At 54.2% G+C, this 19,854-nt stretch overlaps 2 protein-coding genes across 2 annotated transcripts in view; both read right to left on the reverse strand.

Moving 5' to 3' along the window:
• The window catches only part of CTSH (cathepsin H), a 13,735-nt gene extending 7,451 nt beyond the window's left edge, over positions 1 to 6,284 (reverse strand). Inside the window, 5 exon segments of the mRNA XM_019639972.1 lie at positions 513 to 749; positions 1,284 to 1,354; positions 2,246 to 2,351; positions 3,006 to 3,037; positions 6,151 to 6,284. Of these exon segments, the coding sequence (XP_019495517.1) occupies positions 513 to 749; positions 1,284 to 1,354; positions 2,246 to 2,351; positions 3,006 to 3,037; positions 6,151 to 6,244 (540 nt within the window). The 5' untranslated portion in view covers positions 6,245 to 6,284.
• A 370-nt stretch (positions 6,285 to 6,654) lies between these two features.
• RASGRF1 (Ras protein specific guanine nucleotide releasing factor 1) overlaps positions 6,655 to 19,854 on the reverse strand; it is an 82,365-nt gene continuing 69,165 nt past the window's right edge. The window contains exons 26-27 of the mRNA XM_019640004.1: positions 6,832 to 6,918; positions 6,655 to 6,714 (exon numbers count right to left, since the gene is read on the reverse strand). Coding sequence (XP_019495549.1) covers positions 6,655 to 6,714; positions 6,832 to 6,918 — 147 coding nt within the window. The remainder of the gene's footprint in view (positions 6,715 to 6,831; positions 6,919 to 19,854) is intronic.

A 19,854-nucleotide genomic window follows, 5' to 3' on the forward strand; every position in this document is an offset into this window, starting at 1 on the left:
TTCCTGGGGTTGAGAGGTCACTGGACTGTCACGTCTAGGGGAGGGACCACAGTAGGCCACGGGGACAGCACGGGGTAGGGTCTGACTCCAGAACTGCATGTGCTGGGACCTGGGTCTCCAGCTCGGAGTGCGGGAAGTCTTGGCGTCCTGCAGGGGGCTCCCTTCCCCACTGAGGCCAGAGCTGGGGCCAGAGCCAGGCTGGGACGCTGGGTGTCCCTCTGTTCACTGGCCACAGGCGATTCCCTGGGGGACTCAGTGATCAGGGGCTGGACCCTGGTGCCCTGCAGGGGGCGTGGAGATGCCTGGGCCGTAGGAATGGGGCCCTGGTGTCCAATCTGCAGGGCCCGGAGAGCATGATGTTTTGGGGGTCTGTGTAGGAGAGACCGGGGGGCGGGGGGGAATCTGGTGGTGGGGTGAACGGGTAACTTTGACCCAATGAGGAAGCACTCTTTTGTACTCCAGAGCAGCCCATAGAAATGTGACCGCCGGCTTTTCCAGGAAGGCAGCTGGAGACATGGCGAGGAAGACTAGAGTTGGGGACATGTTGCCGTGGTTTGGGGTTCTATTGCATTTTTTTTTTCTTCCTGGTATGTTGTCTGAGAATGTGGCTATTTTGGGGGGAAAGTGGGGACTGTCACGCATACCTGATTTTTCACCTCTGAGACAAAATGTCCTTTTTCCCTCCAGTCCACAGAGGGTGGGTAGGGGCCACTACCCCGAACGTAGTTACTTTTGGTGGCTGAGCAGTTCTGGAACAAGAAGTACAGTTTTTTCAGCGGGAAAGAAACCTTTGTGACAGACGTGTGTGTAATTAGAATGGAGTCACCGAGAGAGAATGCGAAAGATTGTAGCTGTCAGCGCCGTCCCGCCCCATGTGTTGATTCCGGATGCTAAATGATGTCCCCCTGGGAGCCCAGGCTGGCCAGAGATAGTAAATAAAAACACAGTTCACCCAGTTACATTCGAGTTTCAGGTACATGACGAATAACTTGGTAGTGTACGTATGTCCCATGCAAGGTTTAGGATATACTTGTGCTAAAATATTTGTTTATTGAAATTTGATTTAACTGGGCATCTGTATATTATCTGGAACCCTGAGTTTGGCATCTGCATTGCTGAGGCCAAGAGTGCGGGCCGAGGAACTGCCGGGGGCCCCAAGAACCTGAGGCTGCCTGGCTGCGGCCGGGGCTGGGGCTGCGTCTGGCTGGGAGCAGAGCAAGCCATGAGCGTGTTCCGAGGTCTGAGTGCAACGATTCAGATTTGAGCACAGTGATGACACCTACCTGAGGCTCTGACCAAAGATACTTGCGTTTCATTTCAGCAAACGTCATGTCTGAAAACTGGTTGAATCCCACTGAAAAAGAGGGAAAAATAAAAACCAAAGTGAGAAAAAAACAGGAGCTCAGTCAATCACTAATAAAGAAATAGAAAAAAGAATGAACCCATGTTCATTTGGCTGCTTTACATTTTCGGACACCAGATAATCAGCATACCCAGGTCACATCCTCACAGTGCTTCCGAATTCCCGGGTAGCTTTGTGACAGACAGCACCTCCCACAGATGCGGCTGCAGTGGGTCTGCGGTGGAGCCTGTGCACCCCGATTTAAAAACCCCACTGGTGAGTCTGATGGACGCCCAGGTACAGATCCATGACACCCGCCTCCCCACCTCACCTGTCTTTGCAGTCAGTTTTCCTAGCTCCCCCATGAGGGGCACGTGATCACTTCCACTGTATAGTCGAGTAAGATTTCAGAGACCCTAACCCCCCAAGGTCACACCGCTAGTCCTGGGTGGAAATGAGCTTCAGACTCGGGCTTCCTTCCAGCACAGACCTGTTGCACGTTATCACCAGCTGAGCTGACACTGCCCTTGTGTGGAGCCCTCGCTACATACGCTGTGAGTGCCTGTGCTCCCAGGGACGCTACCCCGGAGGGAAGGCGGATGTCCCCAGAGGCTGCCCTGGAGAAGGCCCCGCACCCGCAGCACTGCCAGGGCTCAGCAAGGGCTGGACCCTCCGATGGCAGCCATGGGATGGGGGCTCCTCTACAGTCACCCAGAAGGGTGCCAGCATCGCCTTACATGTACAATCCCTTAAATCTCATGGAGAGTGACAGCAGAGCCAGAATCCCCTGGGCCCTAAGCCCCTCGCGGGCGCTTTCATCAGCGGTGTCCCTAGCTAATTTCTTTCCCGATGTTAGAGATGCTCCCTCCTCCCATCCCCATATCCCCCACGTCCCCCACATACTCTGAAATGTGTGGTTGCGAGCATTGTGGGCCTTGATCTTCCTGCTGTTGCTGAGGAAGGTCTGCAGCCGGTGGTGGTACTCATCCTTGCTGTATTTCCTTTGGTGCTGAAACAGAACACATCGCATGAAGTCACGGACAGAAAGCTGCTGCCAGAGGGAGACAGTTTTCTTTTCTAAGAGGATGGGTGGAGCTTTCCTTCCTGCCACGGCTCTCATCGGTGTGAGTGGGTGCGGCCCTGTCCTGGGTCTCGGCTGTGAATGTCAGGAATTTTACAGAGTAAACCAAACCCCTGCCTTCACGGACCTGTGGCCAGAATGGCGCCCATGCAGCTAGCTGCCTGAAAGGTCACCAAGAGGCCAGAGGCCCCGGGCAAAGACACTGCTAAATCAGTACAGGTCACCCCTGGGTACGACAGGTGGTGCTGGGTCAAGTTTACGGCCAAAATCACCACTTTTCAAAAGTACACGCAACTGGCGTTCTCGAATTGACTTTGCAGGCAGCACGCCACGTGATTTGAATACAAAATATGGACCTGAGCCCCAAGGCTCGAAAGGCTGCCGGCCCACTTCACCACTGGGGATCTCTGGAAGGCGATTGCTCAACTGAACCTTCTCAGTGTTTGGCTATTTCTGAGTCCGGAAAGACCCAGGAGGGTGGAGTTGGAAACCCCCTTCAATGTCTCCAATCTGGTACAGCTTGGCTGGAGAACAGGAAACAGAGAAATGAAAAACTTCAGAAAGAAGAAGTTGGACACTGACCTGCACCATCCATGAATGAAAACGAAAGTTGTCTGCAAAAAGAAACAATAAATTAGGCCTGGGTGCCTCGCAGTAGCGTTGAATCTACAGCCAAGGAAGCACTTCAGAGCTAATTTGCATTTTAGGAAACTAGCTTAAACGTAAAGTGCCAAAAATGGGGTCACTTAAAGCAGAATGCAAAAGGTACGCAAACTCTTACTGCTTTGGTCCCCAAATCAATGTTGAAAATCTCTACGTCGTTGACCTACGGTGTTAAAAGTTAGGATAGCAGCTGTCCTGGGGGTGGGGGTAGGGGAGGTACAGAAAGGCGTGAGTGCTGCTTGCTGTGTTTAGGTTGTGGAAATTCACTGAATTTCATGTTTAATGATCTGTGCACTTTTCTGGATGATCAATATCAATAAGAAGTTAATTTAAAAACCTATATGCCTCAACGATTGGCACATTTTTCCTTAAAAAGACAGTAAATTATCTTAGACCTGGCAAGCTCTACCACCTCTGTCACAGCTACTCAGCTCTGCCCATGTACTGGGGAAGCAGATGGGTGTGACCACGTTCCAATAAAACTTTATTTGCAAAACCAGGCTGGCCAGTTCTTTGGGGACCCCGCTGTACCCCCCTTGTGCATTTTAAGTTATCTAAAAATTCATTTGGTATTGAACTAGCGGCAGAGGATATATTCCAGCTCATTGTACGGATGCACATTTTAAAACAAGACCGTTACATCATCCCTTTAAAGCTGGTCGTGAGTTAGTAGTCACCATTAGTCATATGACTGAGCCCCTCTAGCAGAGTCAAGCGTTTTGCATAGTTTCTTTTCTCCTTTGTACCCCCGTCTCCACCCACACCTCACAAGATTTTACCCCCAGGGAGCATGTGTTTATACTTGATTGCCCTAACATCCTTTTGTACAAGAGCCAAAAGTATGAATTTAAATTATTTTTGCTTCCTGTCTAACCCATACGTCTCTGAGTATTATAAAATTTATTCTGGATTTGAGTAATCATCATCATTGTCATCATTAACGCCTGACTAAAACATTTTAAATACACATTATGAAAAGTAATTGTTAAACAGAGAAAGTAAACGCATATTGGAAATGCATCTCTTAAAGAGATAAGTTGGACTTGACTAACTGCCCCCTCCGGCATGGATTTATATACTCATGGGTGAATATTAACTATGTTTTAATGGCTCAGCATGAATTCTGGATTTTGTGTTTTTATAGGTCAAAGGGCTGAGATATCCTGCTCAGATAAGCTCATTGCTTATTAATAATAATAAGCAATGAAAATACCGCTTATTGCTTCTGGGAATGGGAAGGCCGTTTTTAGAGCAGTGCCAGAGTTCCTTGCACTTCTTCCCGCGCCCCGAGTCACATGGTGCTCTGTCCTAGAACACTGTTTCTAGGACCCCATCAGCTGATACCCCGTGAGGTCCTCCCGCCTTCGGTTTCAGCTTCCTTGAAGAACTGACAGCAGCCTTCCAGGATTTGTCACCCGGAGCCTTTCCCTTTGCTGCCTTCATGGGTTCCGAGTCAGGACGAATGAAAGGTCGGCTGCCTTCAGGCGCTTTCTCCCGCAGGACACGTGGAAGTACCGGGCCTGGGAATTGATTTCTAATCTGTGCCGGGATCACTTGGAATTTCTTTGTGACTGAAGATTTCTGCTACACAGAATTTAGATCTCTTTGGGCGTCACAGGCCAGTTCCAGAAACCGAGCCATAGCCATTTCCCTGGGAGAAAAAAACGCACATTCCCCGCAGTACCTGCCCTGCTCGCAGTACCTGCCCTGCAGAGGGGTTCAGCTCAGGACGGGTTTGAGGCGATGGAGTTTGGGACAACTGACCAGCGTTTGCCTCTGGGAGGTTTCAGGAGGAACACACAGGTGAGAAAAGCCTGGACTATGGAGGTCAGTGGAAGAAAAAGGATGATCTCGGGGCCAGAAGGGTCTGCTAGTGACCCCTGCACCCCAGCCTCAGCTAGATCCATTTCCAGCCCCTGTGACTTTTGGAGGAGTATGGTCATGTGTGCCCTGTCTTGGGGCTGTGGGAGTGTCCAGAACAGGGGTCCCCAGACTGGCCTGCTCTCTGTTGCTGTACCATCCAGGAGCTGAGAATTGGTTTTACAGTGTTGTTGAACAGCTGGAAAAAAGTTACATTTTATAGTACCTGAAAGTCAATTGAGTTCAAATTTCAGTGCCCATAAATTGTGGTTTATGGGAACACAGCCAAGCTCATTTGTGTACAGATTCCCGTGCCTGCTCTCCCATTACAGGGGCAGAGGTATGGCCCACAAAGCCCCAGATTTTCACTGTGTGGCTTTTTACAGAGGTTTGAGAGCCCGGCCCTGGAGTTGACAGGGTTTCCGCAGCAGCCCTACCGCAGGGCGAGGCAGAGCCCTCACTCACGGTGCAGCTGGGCCCTCAGGTTGGACTGACCTGGCGCCGGGCGCCCTCCAGGTTTGCAAGACTAGGGGCTTTTCTTGTACAAATGGGGGCTGGCATAAGGCTAGATTCTGAGCAGACAAGATCCAGCCTCAGTAATCTGGGTCCTGTCCCCGGGTAAGGGGGCAGCTGGTCTTGGGAGCTCAGAGCTCGTGGGTGGAAGGGGGGCGGCCACAGGGGAGAGCCTGCAGCGCGGGGCCAAAACGGGGAGTCCCAGAGATGGACCACGAGCCCTTGGAGCAAACACCCTCCGCTTTCAGGGGCTAAAAGTGCTGTTCCTCTAGGCAGGAGAGTCGCCCCTCCAAACGGCCCCGTTCCTCCCGCAGCTCTGAGGGCGCGGATGGGGATCTCCTGCGTGCCAGGCCCTGGGGAGGCTGCCAGGAGAGGCTGGAAAGGCCCTGCGCGCCTCCGCCTCCGGCAGGGGCAGAGGTCAACGCCCTCCGTGTGCCCAGGTGCGGGTGGAGGGCACAGGGGGCCATGGGCTCCTTTGGTACTGGGTAGGGGGTCCCCCAGACAACTGCCCACCGCCCCTGTGGTCGTGCAAGTCCCCCTCCTCTCAGCCTCCTCCCCTAACACAGCGCACCCCTCCGGGTCCCGACCCCAGAGCCCTGGGCCCCGGCGATGACCCGGTCAAGTCCTGTGAGTCTGGATCCTGGACAGCGCCCCCCCCGCCCCCCACCCCACTCCCTCGCACCCCCGGTACCTAAGTTGTTCACGGGCAGGCCGGCGGCGGCTCCGCGGACGGGGGATCCCAGCAGCCAGGCCCCGGCGCAGAGCAGCGGCAGCGCGGCCCACATCGCGGCGGCGGAGGCTCCGGGCTCTGCGGGGTGGGGTGGGGGGTGGTGGTGGCCGGGGCGTGGGGCGGGGCCGGGGTGGAGTTGGAAACCCCCTTCAATGTCTCCAATCTGGTACAGCTTGGCTGGAGAACAGGAAACAGAGAAATGAAAAACTTCAGAAAGAAGAAGNAGACCTGTGAGCTGAGAGCTGGCGGCAGGCACTGAGCCACACTTGTGGCCTGATCAGCTCTGGTTCCCCATGACAGATAAGCTCCCCAGGGCAGGACCCATCTCTGTGTGTGTGAAGGGCAGCCAGGCTGGTAAGGGTGTGGGCGGCCCCACTCATCCAGGCACCATGCTAGAGGTGTGCCCGTGCGTGTGGTCACGTGTCCCATGGGGGCACTTGGCACGGGGAGGGGACAGGCCTCGCCTCAGCGCCAGCCCACACAGGAGGCCATCACCCTCACACTGGTCTTCGCTCCATGAACAACCTGGGCGTCATTAGTGAAAGGCCTGAAGGCCCAGGCCTGGCCCCCTTGTCAGGCCTCAGGGCAAAGCCGTGACCTCTGCAGGAGGCAGCCCCCCCACCGCTGGGGCCAGCTGCTTACCAAAGAGAGCATCTTCCCCGTTTTGATGGCGATCGCAGACTCCAGGGCGCCCGTGGTGGAGAAGGTCCAGCAGCTGCCACAGCCGCCCTAGAGGGGGCCGGGGGTCAGTAACCGCATGGCGGCACAGCCCCTGAGAACCCCAGGCCTCTCAGACCCACCTGTGTCTGCTCTGACCCTCACAAGCCCTGCGAGGCCGGCAGCCTTCTCCCCACACTACAGATGAGGCCACTGAGGCTCGGCGGGCGTGTTGGCCACCCATTGGCCAATCCCCTCTGTCCTGCAAAGGCTGAGCCCTCCTGTGGCCTCTGGCTCTCCTGCGTCTCAGCCCTGTGCCGGCTCCTCTCCTTCCCACCGTTTCCCAGCAGAAGGACTCACCAAAGTCCTGTTTCTAGAACCTTCTCTCTCACCTTTCCACCTCCCATCTCATGCCACCCACAGTCCTAACTTCAGCAAGCCCCTAAACCCTGCCTCATGCCGACCCCGCCCAGGCCCAGACAACACCAGCACCCCTGCCTGTCCTGCCCCGTCTGTCCAGCCCACCCGCTTCTGTCGCTGCCACTGCCCGGGCTCCTCACGGCCTCGCAAAGGTTGGGAGTCTGTCTGTTCCAGGCAGCGCTGCCACCCCCGCTGTGTAGCCAGGCCAGTAACGGCCCCTCTAACCGACAGTTTCGTCATTTGTAGGACGGGAAAGGACAGCACTTGCCCCACAGGGGCGATAAGATCGTGTGTGTCCAGCTACCAGCCCAGCTCAGCTGTGGGTGGTTGCGCTCAGGCTTCATCCTTGTCACTTTCCTGCCTTCGCTGGGCCCATCCCCCAAGTTCTCTCCTGAGACTCCCTTCTTCCTGTCCACGGCACCGCCCTGATATAGTCCTCGTCACTTGTCTGCACACTGGCCTCCCCAGTCCTTCCCTCAGCAGGGAAGGGCCCTGGTCAGAGGGTCTCGACGGTCGAGGAGGTGGCGTGGCCCCTGCTGAAGGGGGCAGAGCAGGGCCACTCGCTGAGCACTGGACTTGGAGCAGAGACCTGGTTTGGAGTGTCCCCTGTCACCGTGCATTAGGCCTTGAGCAAGCCACCTTCCCTCAGTTTCCTCCGTAATGAGAGAGTTCCCTCCAGGGGCTGCTGAGCTGCTGTCAGATCTGTGCCTCTCTCTGTCACCGCACAGCGGCGTCGAGAGGGACCTTCCCAGGTGGCTCGGGCCTGCTCAGCGGCTGGGAGCAGTTAACAGGACCTGGGACAATCCTGGGCCGACCTCCCCTGCTCACCTGCCTGAATGGTGGACAGGTTCAGGCTCCCACAATTAGCACTAGTTCTCTGAACTGTTGTGGATTCTCAGATGGTCTAAACACTGCCTTTGGGTCATAGGGGAGGCTGACTGCTGGGAAGGGGCTTGTTTTGGCTCCTGGGGGCTGTTTAAATGTTCAGGTCACCAGGCAGGCTCCAGGACCCCACAGGCCTGTGCGGATTTGAAATGGTGCCACGTCGCTTTCAGGAAAAGCAGAGACTGTTTTCTCGTGGAGTNGCCCAAGAGTTTTTTTCAATATATTCTGGATACTAAACTCCTTTTCAGATACATGATTAGCAAACATATTTTCTCCCATTCTGTAGATTGTTTTAACCTCATCTATTCAGAAGAGGAATTGCTGGTGTTATTGTTCTTTTTAAATGAATTCATAAATAATTACATTAAAGGTTTCCCAAAGTTTTAGTTTTGAACACACTAATCAGCAATACAATTTTATTGACTCATAATGCACTTATGTCGGGTTCTCAATCATTTTTAGGTGTGAAGAGCAGTCGTGTAGGCCAGAAAGTTTGAGAGCTGCTGGTCCAGGGTGGTGACAGAGGCGGTGAGTTGCTGTCACCTGGCTGGAAAGATAATTAGGAGGCTGACATCGGCTGGCCTAGTGACTCCCTGGATGTGGGAGTCATGGGTGACCTCTGGGTTTCTGGCTTGCACAACTGGCTGGGGGTGCTGGAAGGTGCCGGTGTGGTGAGAAGCTGGTGAGATCAGTGTGGTCCGGCTGAGTTTGAGGTGGCTGGAGGGCACCCACCTGGGGGCTGGCACTAAGCCGTGGGCTGGACTAGAACGTGAGGCTCTTTGCTTCGTGGCCCCCACTCTCCAGCTGGGGCAGGAGTGCTCGGCCGTCAGGGAGTCAGGAGGGCGGCTGGGTGCTTGCTGGCGAGGAATGCACACCCAAGGCTTGACAAAGAGCTGGGTGGCACCTTCAACATGCCCGTGACAACCACAAGCTGCTCTCCTGCCCCCGTAGCCACTGAGGCCTCCGCAGTGCCCCTGTTGGGAAAGGGACCGTGATCGTTCAACACGGCAAGAGCGAGAGGCTGATGAGTCGCAGCCAGATGCCACTTACCCAAAGAACGCTGGGGACCCGGGGCAGCCTGCCCTTGTGGCTGGACTTAAAAGGCTCCTTTTTGGAGTTGGAGGCAACAGACACCTTCAGAAGCTAAGCAGCCCGACATAGGCAAGCAGAGAGGCTAGGCCAGCACCAACTCTCCCCGCGAACCAGCCACAGCCGGAGCAGAGCTCTCTCCGTTCTGGAACCAGAGCCGTCTGAGGGTTACTTGCAAAAGGGGCGTGAAGCTGGTGCAGAGGCAGAAGGGAAAATCAGAAATACCGATCCCGTCCTTCCTGAAAATTTTGATGTGTTATTCGTGATAGAGTTTTACATTAGTTTTGACTTTTTAAAAATTATATTGGAGTGTTATTGTTATGAAGATTGTGGGTGTGATGTGCTGGGAATTCTGAGGGTAGGTCATCGGAAGCCTTTTAACTTCTGCCTGAGNGGGGCCTGGGCCAGGGGCGGGGCTCCGTGGGGCCCCATCGCTGGCTCGCCGGCCTTCCCGGGCTGCCACCTTCGTCCCTCTTACAGCCCACTGCCCGCCCGGGCCACGTCACCCCTTTTCTCCTCTGCAAAGAGGGCGAGCTGGCCCGCCGTCTGGGGGTCTCCCATCCGCTGGGCCTGGCTGGACCTCTCATTCTTGCCTCCAGTCTCCCACCCCCAATACCCCCCATCTCAGGTCCTCATGAACCACGATCCCCTGGTTGTCCCTTCTGTCCTGGAACGGACGTACAACTAGGATAGGTAGACTTCGTGAGTCAAGTGCCCCACAAGCATTTTAGTCTTTCTGCTGAGAAAGTCCTATTAGCATCTGTAGGGGCATTTTCTCTTTTGCCATCTGAAGAATGGAGAAATATGATCCGTAAGCGTCTGGGTGTGAGGTAAACCGAGGAAACCCGCTCAGCGATGGCTTTGGGGCAAGGAGGCGGATTCAGACCCCCTGCAGCTGTCAGGTTCCCATGGGGGCCGGTCCTCTTCCATCGTCACCCTGCAGACTGGCATGTGCTTGACCTCAGATGGGGAAAGCGAGGCTCCAAGAATTGACGATAACTTGGAATTAAATCTTGGAATCACCTGGATCGTCCGAGGGGCCCGATGGAACCCCGGGGGCCCTTCAAAGCAGAAGAGGAAGGCAGGAGAGTGAGAAGGGAGGCCAGAGGGCCCTGAGGCATGAGGACTGCACCCCAGTGCTGGCTGCGACGGGGCCATGATCCGAGGGACACGGTGGCCGCCAGACTGAGATCCACCCCAGCCCACAGCCAGTGAGGAAAGGGGACTCACTCCCACTCCGCGTGGAACTGAATTCTGACAACAGCCCAAATAAGCTTGGAAGCAGGTCCGTCCCACAGCCTCCAGAACGGAAGGCAGCCTGGCTGACACCTCACTTTCGGCCATGTGGCACCTGGAGCAGAGGAGCCAGACTGCACGTGGACTTCTGACCAGAACGCGAGGCGATAGATGTGTGCTCTTTGAAACCCGTAAGTTTGTAGTGGTTTGTTGCACAGCCTTAAGAAAGGAACACACCAGGTGCTGTGCCCAGGCTGGCAGTGCCTAGGTGACCCAGGGCTGGGTGTGGCCTCGGCTCCGGTGCACAGTAGGGAGGCCGGAGCGTTTCTGTACTTCCGGAGAAGGGAGAGCAGGGCTCACCCTCCGTGCCCAGGACTCCCACCTCCTTCAGGGGTGTCTTAGGTGCAGCACCCAGCGCTTTACACGAGTACACTTTGAATGTTACTATTTATCCGCATTATATACACGAAGTGACTGAGGCACTTGAGTGATTTGCCTCAGGCCACACAACTAGTAAGGAGGAGCTGGAGTTTGAACCCCTGGCCCACAGGGTCCAGCATTCTCAACAAAAGTCGCATCTTCCCCAGTGCAGGAGGTGGGTGAGGGTGAGCCCGAGGCCTGCCCACCTTCCGGACCTCCAGGCCTTGGGTCCCTGAGGGAGCAGCAGGGGTCAGGCACCCAGCCAGGTGCAGCTCCCGGGGTCCACACCCACCCCCGGCCGGCAGCACGCCCCCAGCTCACTGTCCTATCCCGTGTGCCTGCCCACTCCCACTGACCCTTTTTCTGTAGGCAGACCTGCTGCTTCACCCCCTCCCCCTAGAACTTGATCCTCTCCCCGCTGTTACCTACAGGATCAGCTGGTATTCCACTCACCCGTCAGAGTCAGCATCTGAGCAGGGAAGTGGGGCCACTCACAGATCCACCTCTGCACTGCCTCCCAGCATACGGTAGTGGTAATAATAACAACACGCGCAATAACCGTAGGTGTAGTGGCCACCATTTACATGGATTTTGTTATTCAGCGCCCACTTCTTTGGGCATACACATACCCACTTTGTAGATGGAGAAATTGAGCGTTGGGGAAGTGAAGTAGGCCTCCTGGGAAGTGGTGGGGCTGTCTCCACACCCACGTGCTGATTTTACGTAGTAGCTGAGCAGAGGATTGCAGAAGTGGTGGTTCGATGGCTGTCTGCAGGGAGGCACGTGTGGATGAGTGGATAGAAGCAGCAACGGGTGGATATATGAGAAAATGGATTTATGGTTGAATGACTAAAGGCATGGATGGTAGGAAGGATGGAAGGATGGGTGGATGGATGGACACATGGGTGACCAGAGCCTTGGTAGAGTGAGAAAGGTAATGAAAACAGGATATGTATACGTCTGTCACTTAAGACCTACAATACATCCCTACCTCAAGTGTACTGTCCCACACCACTGCACCCCTCAAGAGCCCGCAGGTGAGCTCCCTGTCCTGGGCACAGCCCCACCGCCACACCTTTCCTCCTACACGGAAACTTCCTCTCCCTGGACCTCTGAGTTACTACCCTGCGCCCCACACTGTCATGCTTTACTCTGTACTGTGTTGGAGGGTGTCCTGCAGAGCTGGTTGGCTTACAGCCAATGGTCTGAGTGGTCAGTGCCCATGGCTAACTTTGAAACTCACCTTTCCTGTATCTTGGCCTCTTCAGTGAAGTGGGGGTAAAAATACTAGCAGGCGCTCGAGTCCAGAGCCTGACACACTGCAAGCCACACGTAAGTGGCGGCGGCGGCAGCAGCGGTCACTACTGGTTATTCTGAGTCCAATAGTCAAAGGCTTGTGCTATGGAGGGTGATATTTGAAGGGCTTTGCGTCCTGCACAGGAGAGCTCTGGAGGTGCCACGCTCACCTCCTAACGAGGCTTGTGGGTGCCAGGAGAGGACTGGAGAGGAACAAAAGTGGGCGTATGGGGTTTGTGGGTAGGCGCGAGGCCTGGAGGCAGCTGGGGCCATGGGGAGGCCCCAGCCCCAGAAGGGACAGTGACTGGAGAGGGTCAGTAAGCTTGCCTGGACCCTGCCCTGTCTCAGCAGGACATTCCCGCCTTCGCTTCCCCGAAGTGAGAAATGGGCCTTGACTGTTTCTGGGCCGTGAGTCATTGGTCTGAGTGTGGTAATAATTGCCCAGTAAGCAAACATTATTGCATATGCTGTGATGAGGGCTGATAAAGGGCTGACAAATGAAATGGAATCAGGCTGGGCGAGAAGGAGCCTGTGTGATTTCACCATCAAGCTCTGGAGGATTCCAGCCGCCACTCAGGGCCCCGCCAGCCCCTCCCACCTGCCGCCTACCTGGTCCCCTCACTCCCTGGGCGCCTTACCAGATCCCTGCACAGCCGTCCCTCAGCCTCTTCCTCATCCCAGACACCCTTCCCCGCCCCTGCTCTCAGCCAGAAACCCTGGCCACTTCTGTTCCTCCAAGGCCCCCGTTCCAGTCACTTCCTCTGAAAGCTCCCTCTGACGTCCCCCCCTTTATTTTTTTACTTTTTTTTTAACTGGAGTGAAATTTAGCATAGCATCCAGTTCATTTTAAACTACACGAGTGCAGTTCAGAGGTTCCCCATCAACTGATCGAACTCATCTCTGATCCCTGGAGTGCTTTTCAATGAGCTGTTGTTATCGTCAGGTCTTTCTCTTTGTTTCTCCTTGAGGAGAAACACATATCATGCAATTGACCATTTTAAAGTGTACAGTTCTGGGGCACTGAGTGCATTACAGTATTATGCAACCACTACCCCTCTCTAGTTTCAAAACGTTATCACCCTAAAAGAACACCCCACTTAAGTAAGCACGCCCCATCCCCCCCTCCGCCCTATCCCCCTGGCAACCATTAATCTGCTCTCTTTCTCTATGGCTCTGTCTGTTCCTGCACATTTCATATGAAAGCATCATATAATGAGACCTTTTGTGTCTGGCTTCTTTCACTTGATGTAATGTTTTCAAGGTTCGTCCATGTTGTGGCATTTGTCCATAATGCATTCCCTTATAAGGCTGAATCATACCCTGTTGCATGTATGCATCACATTTTGTTCATCTACTCAGCTGTTGATGGACGTTGGGCTGCTTTCAATGTCCTATGGCTATTGTGAATGATGCTACTGTGAACATCTGAGTACAAGTTCCTGGCGGACATGTTTTCTGTTCTCTTGGGTCTATACCTACGAGTGGAATTTCTGGGTTATATGGTGACTGTATGTTTAACGTTTTGAGGAATGGCCAGGCTGTTTTTCACAGCAGCTGCACCATTTTACAACCCCACCAGCAACGCGTGAGGTTCCTATTTCTCTTGCAGAGAGTTATTTTTTGTTTTTATTTTAAAATTCTTATAGCCATCTTAGTGAATGTGAAGTGCTATCTCCTTGTGATTTGCATTTCCTTGATGACCAGTGACACTGAGCGTCTTTCCATGTGCTCATTGGCCATTTGTGTGTCTTCTTTGGAGAAATGTCTATTTAAGTCCTTTGCCCATTTTTAAAATTGGTTTGTCTTTTTGCTATGGAGCTGTAAGAGGATTTTGTTTTGTTTTGTTTTTGTTTTTAAGATTTATTGGGGAATTGTGGGAGGGAACAGCATTGGGAAATTGGGGAAGAGGAACAGACAAGTTGCTGTCCTTTTGTTCTTCAGTCTAGTTGTGGANGGGCGGGACGGGCTCTTTGCAGACTGAAAGGTGTAACTGGTAACTGCATCTCTTTGATTCAAAAATGCCATTGTCTGTAAATGCGCCTTTATTTTATGACTAGTTCTCAAGTAAAAAAAGTAAACAATCATATTCAATAAGCACACTGACGTTAAGACATACCCCAATGTCAAAAATATTAAAATGCAAAAAACAATGTGCATTTCAGAATCAAGGAATCTGGCACCGTTATTTTCACCGCCACTGTGCGTCTGGGGACTGCACCGTTCTCCCTGTGCCTCCCGGGAAACGCCACTAAGACTGAATTTCTTTGGCAGGCGATGGAGGACAAAGCTGACCCGCCCTGGGGCTCTGGGACGTCTTGGGGTCTAGTGGGCAGACAGATGGACACACAGACAGACAGACCTCCTGCTCCAGCCAGATGGGGCGTGTGAATGCCTCTGCAATGCGGTTCTACGATTTAAAAAATAACGGTGACAAAATGACACACACTTACTTTTTCAGAGCTTCTCTCAGATTCTTAAATCTGCCCTCTGATGACACAAGCTTTTGGAGCTTATCAATCAAAGCTTTTGTCTAGAAGGAATTAGAAGCATTTACTAGCACACAGCACACGTGAAGGCCCACGGCTCTGGCCCTCCGCGGTTCCAAGCCATGTTTGCTGTGCCCACCGTGGGCGTGCGGACCCAGGGACTTCCTGGGATCCCCTCCTGAGGAGTCAGACACGGATCCTTGTGTTGTGGGCCCGAGCTCACACACATGCCTCAGAAATACGGAAGTGGGGCGTGGGGGTCCAGGTGTCAGGATCCTGAGACCTCGGTGGTGGAGAAGGTCTCGGTGGGTTCCCCCAGGAGCTGGCAGCCAGAGGATGGGGCTATCTTCTCACACCTTCACTTCTCTATATCAGGACACCCCCCCAAATTTAGGAATCAAGAAAAAAGATGGCAAAAAACGTTATCGGTGCCTCTGGAGGCTGAACCCGTATCCTGGTGTCTGTCCAGGGTGTCTGTCCAGGCCCTGCACATGTGCAGGCTGAGGTTGAGGCATCCACCATGGGTACCAAGGACTGCTGCCCCCCCAGGACCCCAGTGCAGGGAGCTGTATTCCCGAGGCAGAACCCACCTATGGTTTCTCAGTCATGTTTTGAATAAATAAAGATCAAGCCCACACTGAAGATCACCACCACCCAGTGGGCAGTAGACACCAGCTAATGCTCTGGTGGCCAGAGGGCTGGTGAGATAGTCCTCGGGAGGGAGCTGCACAGCCACCTGACCACCCTCTCAGCAACCTGCAGGCTGGGCTGCGTCCCCGTGGCGCCACCGCTCTTGTGCCAGATCAAGGAGAAGAGTGCAGGGACCCTTAATCACTATCTTATACTTCCCACTTTGGGGTATTAATTATGCAAGTGGGACAGAGAGACCCATGGGTCCCAGTGCCACATCTGTGGGCCTGATATCTGGACNACCATTTTGGTCCCCCCACTGTATCTCTTACGGTCCCCTGTATTTATGGCAGGATGCTGGTTTCCCACTGACGGTCATGATAGGGAGTTTTCCTTCTTAGTTAAATCGATTTTGGGGGGGAAAATGAGTTGATTTGAAGGAGACAGTTAAGTGACAGCGAGGACCGTTGGCTGGTGAGTGCGGCTCCGTCGTGAGGGAGGACCCTCGCGGTTTTGGGAACAGAGGACAGGAGTGCTTTTCAAACCCTAGGTCTTGACCCTTTCATGGGTGTTGCAATCAATTTAGTGGGTGTTGACCAAATTTTTTTAAAAAGTAGAACAGAACTGAAGATATCTGAGTTCGTTGCATGGACTAAAGGTCCATATTGCTTTGTGAAGTTTCAGTTCCTGTTGTACATATATGCATGTTTATTCAGGGCCACACTGTCAGGCGTCACTTTTTTTACTGTGGGTTGTGACAAAAACAAAACCAAATGAAAAAGCAAGGGTCTCACTGGTCGCTGGCAGACCTCTGTGATAGTTACATGCCCGGCTGTGGTTTCCTGTCTTACTTGGGGGTGAAGCTCTGATGGAGAAATGGCTCACAGATCTGCGGCTGGAGGGGTGGCGGTGGCAGGGCCTGAGCTGCCCCCTCGCCCTGGAGGGCCTCCAGGACCTCTTATCTTGGATGCAGGGCAGGGAGGCCAAGGGGCTGTGGCTGACTGAAGGAGACTGTTTCTGAGGGCCTGACGGGGGTCCCTGACCACCCAGACCAGTGAAAACATCAGAGGGTCCCCTGGTTCCTGCACTGGATTTCCCCTGGGTAGTCAATGAGGCTCAGGATCCAGGTGTGTGTAATTTAGTCACCTGTCACGTGGTACCGCCAGCCCCAGGACCAAACTCTGTCCCTGTTTACCACCTTCATAGTGAGGGGCCTTGCAGGAGGGGCCTACGGACGGACAGGACCCTTACTGCAGCCACACGCACGCACGCACGCACGCACGCACACGCGGCAGAGCCACACACATAACCAACCAAACCCAGAGCCAAGTTGGTTAATGTGTGGGCTTGCCAGAGTGGCCTGCAGGGGTTGGGGGGCTCCCCAAAAGGGCACCAGTACAGGGGACTGACCCACACTCAGCATCTGAATGAAAGGGGGACATGCTGAGGGCTTCCTGTAGGCTAAACACCCATCTGACTAGCTCGGAACTTTCCCTGTGGGCATTTAGCCCCCCCAGGTGGGGTCCAGCCCCGGGTCAGGACCACCCTGATAGGAGAGTGGCTTCCTCATTTGGCAGACCCGTCACATGCCTTTACCTGACGTTTTAGGGAGCAGAGAGAAGTGTCCCCCCCCAATTCTAGCAGCTGTGTCTGGACATTCTGCACAGGGCCCTGTCTGTGGTCTTTGGAGCCCCCAAACTTGATGGTTCTCTCTACTGAGAAATTCCTAATGATGTCAAGTGGGAGGACAGAGACCAGGTAGAACCAGCTGCCTGATCAGCTCCCCACCAAACCCCAGGACCCGGGGCCTAGCAGATGTCCCCCCTCTCCTTCTCTTGTCTTCCTCCTCTGTCCTGCCCCGGCTGTGGGAGGGAGTGGGCTCTCCTACAAGCCCCTGCTGGCTCCTTGTCAGAGGTCCCCTCTCCTCAGGGAGGGCGTGGGGGCCGGAACTCCTGTGGTCAGTGCCCAAGGTTCTGGCACGTGGTGCAGGAAAATTAGGTGCTCAGGTTTTAGGGGGAAAAAAAAGCATTGCGATTGAGTTGGGAGGGGTTCAGAGTCCTGTTCTGCTTTTGCCCCTGTTGTGTCTTTAGCAGGAGACTGTCTGAGGGGTATGGGGATGGCCTGATGGTCAGCTGGCTGCCTGGCTCCTCCATAGCTATTCCCACCCTTAATTCAGGGGAACGCAGGGGACAGGCTGCCCTTGCAGCAGCCCACAGTGACAGCCTGTGCCCTGGGTTCTTCTCAGGGGAGGATTTCCTGTCCAAACTCAAGACAAAAAAGCAGACTGGCAAATGTGTGCTGGTTGAAATGAGACAGGCAGGCGACCCCGACCCCAGAAAGCGGGCGACCGAATTTTACTGCTGAATTTCGTTCCCAGCCAAATTTGGTTGCCTGTGCCGGTGGGAAGGTTCTGACCACCTGCAGGCCGAGAAGAGAGGCCAGTGTCATGGGCTTACAGGGTGTGGTTTGGGGATGAGCGGGGGAGATAAGGTGGCTCCTGTTGGGGTACCCGGTTAGCAAGCGTTGGAGGGGGGCCAGGGGATAGTTAAGAGAGAAGCTAGAGGCAGGGAGGGAGGATTTGGGGGCGCAGCCTTGGCTGATCAAGATAAGGCTATTCACTAGCCTGGTCCTGGCACACGACTGAATGTTTTACTGCAAAGGGGCGGGGACCCACGTGAAGATGCCATCCTGGGCGCCCTGTCTGGCCAGCTGTGCCCACAGGCTGCCACCCTACTTCCTCTACCTACTGTCCTCCTCTGCATGGCATGGCCTGGTCTTTGCAGGCGAGAACCTATTTGCTAAAGGCCGTAGCTCCCAGTGTGCCCTCTGTGGCAGGGAGCAGAGGCGTCTGGGAGAGGCACTTACACAGCCCACGGGTAACCCGAGAGAGGGAGGACAGTCAGGATGGGGACTCAGACAGAATGGGACCACGGAGGCCGTGGAGGCGGTGACGGCGGCAGTGGACGAGGAAGCCATGTGAACGAGGCAGATGGAGGCGCCCGGGGCGGACGCACAGTTGGTGAATGCACGGTGGGGCAGCTCCCCACAAGCACACTCCACAGGGGCTCCGGGAGCCCAGGCGGGGGAGAGACGGCCGGACAGCACAGATGGGTGCAACATCTGTCTGAGGACACAAATAAAGTGGAGATGGTCAAGGCAATGGGACACGGAGCTGGCAAGGGACAGACCAAGTACAGCAGGAGGAAAACGAGAAACGCAGACGAGGCTGGCGGGGTGCACGGTGCATCAGAGCCACTGTCTGGGGCTGGAGGTGCTGACTGCGCGTTTCCCCAGGCCTCGGGGCGGTGAGCTCCGAGGGGCCCTGTATCGGCACGGGGGGGNAAAGGGGCGTGAAGCTGGTGCAGAGGCAGAAGGGAAAATCAGAAATACCGATCCCGTCCTTCCTGAAAATTTTGATGTGTGATTCGTGATAGAGTTTTACATTAGTTTTGACTTTTTAAAAATTATATTGGAGTGTTATTGTTATGAAGATTGTGGGTGTGATGTGCTGGGAATTCTGAGGGTAGGTCATCGGAAACCTTTTAACTTCTGCCTGAGGCGCCCTCCAGACCCAGCTGCCACACGGTGAGAAGCTGAAGCCACATGAAGGCCACGTTGGGAGGCCCCGGTCCACACTCAGCCCCAGCCAACGTCGCCTCCCAGCTGCGTGAGCGTGCGTCTTGCACACCCATCCAGTCAGCTTCACTGCCCCTAGCCCCACCTGCTGTGTGACCTAACCTCACGAGAAGCCCCAAGCAAGAGCCACCGGCTGGGCCCCATCAACACGCAGAACTCTGACAGATAGTAGAAATCGTTTCAAGCCACTAAATTTTGGAGCGATTCGTTCCTGGTGCAACAGATAACCGAAACCGTGTCCCTCACGAGACTGTGAGGCCTCATAAAGCAGGGACTGTGTCCTTGTCACTTGCCTAATAAGGCCCAAGTGCTCGTCCAATACCCCTGCAGCGAATGAATGAAACCCATCCAAACTCACTGTTCACCCTGAGATAGAATAGATTTATTAGCAAGAGGTAATCAGGAAACATAGATTTTTACAAAAATGGAAATTTCTGTTTTCCAAACAAGCCGTAAGTTGAAATAGTTTAGGACTTGAAATAGGACTCCCACACCACTGGGTATTGCTTACAGCAGAGTTGTCTGTCTGTCTCGTGGAGCATGCCTGCCACTTCAGAGTGTTGTCTGTCCTGTACAATGTAAAAATAGGTGGGATATTCACAGAATAAGCACTACGGCACTATCTTCCTGCTAGGAGGCATTAAGACGGACTACAGTATATGCAATAAAAACACTTGGTTATTGGTTTCCTAATCCTACAGTGTGGTACAATTTTCACGAGGCATACAGACTTAGAGCATCTCAACGTAAGCTGGGAGGGGCCGTCAGGCGCTGAAAGAGGAAAAGTGACGTTTTGTGTGTTCCCGACTTGCAGGGAGTGCCAGGCACGCTGGGCAGAGCTCGGCTTTGTGTTGTGATTCCGTGTTCCTCGTTGGTCCCGGGGCCTCGTCTGGTTTTACTGAGACTGCTA

The sequence above is a fragment of the Hipposideros armiger genome, unplaced genomic scaffold (genome assembly GCF_001890085.2).
Source record: "Hipposideros armiger isolate ML-2016 unplaced genomic scaffold, ASM189008v1 scaffold_48, whole genome shotgun sequence".
Classification (NCBI taxonomy): Eukaryota; Metazoa; Chordata; class Mammalia; order Chiroptera; family Hipposideridae; genus Hipposideros; species Hipposideros armiger.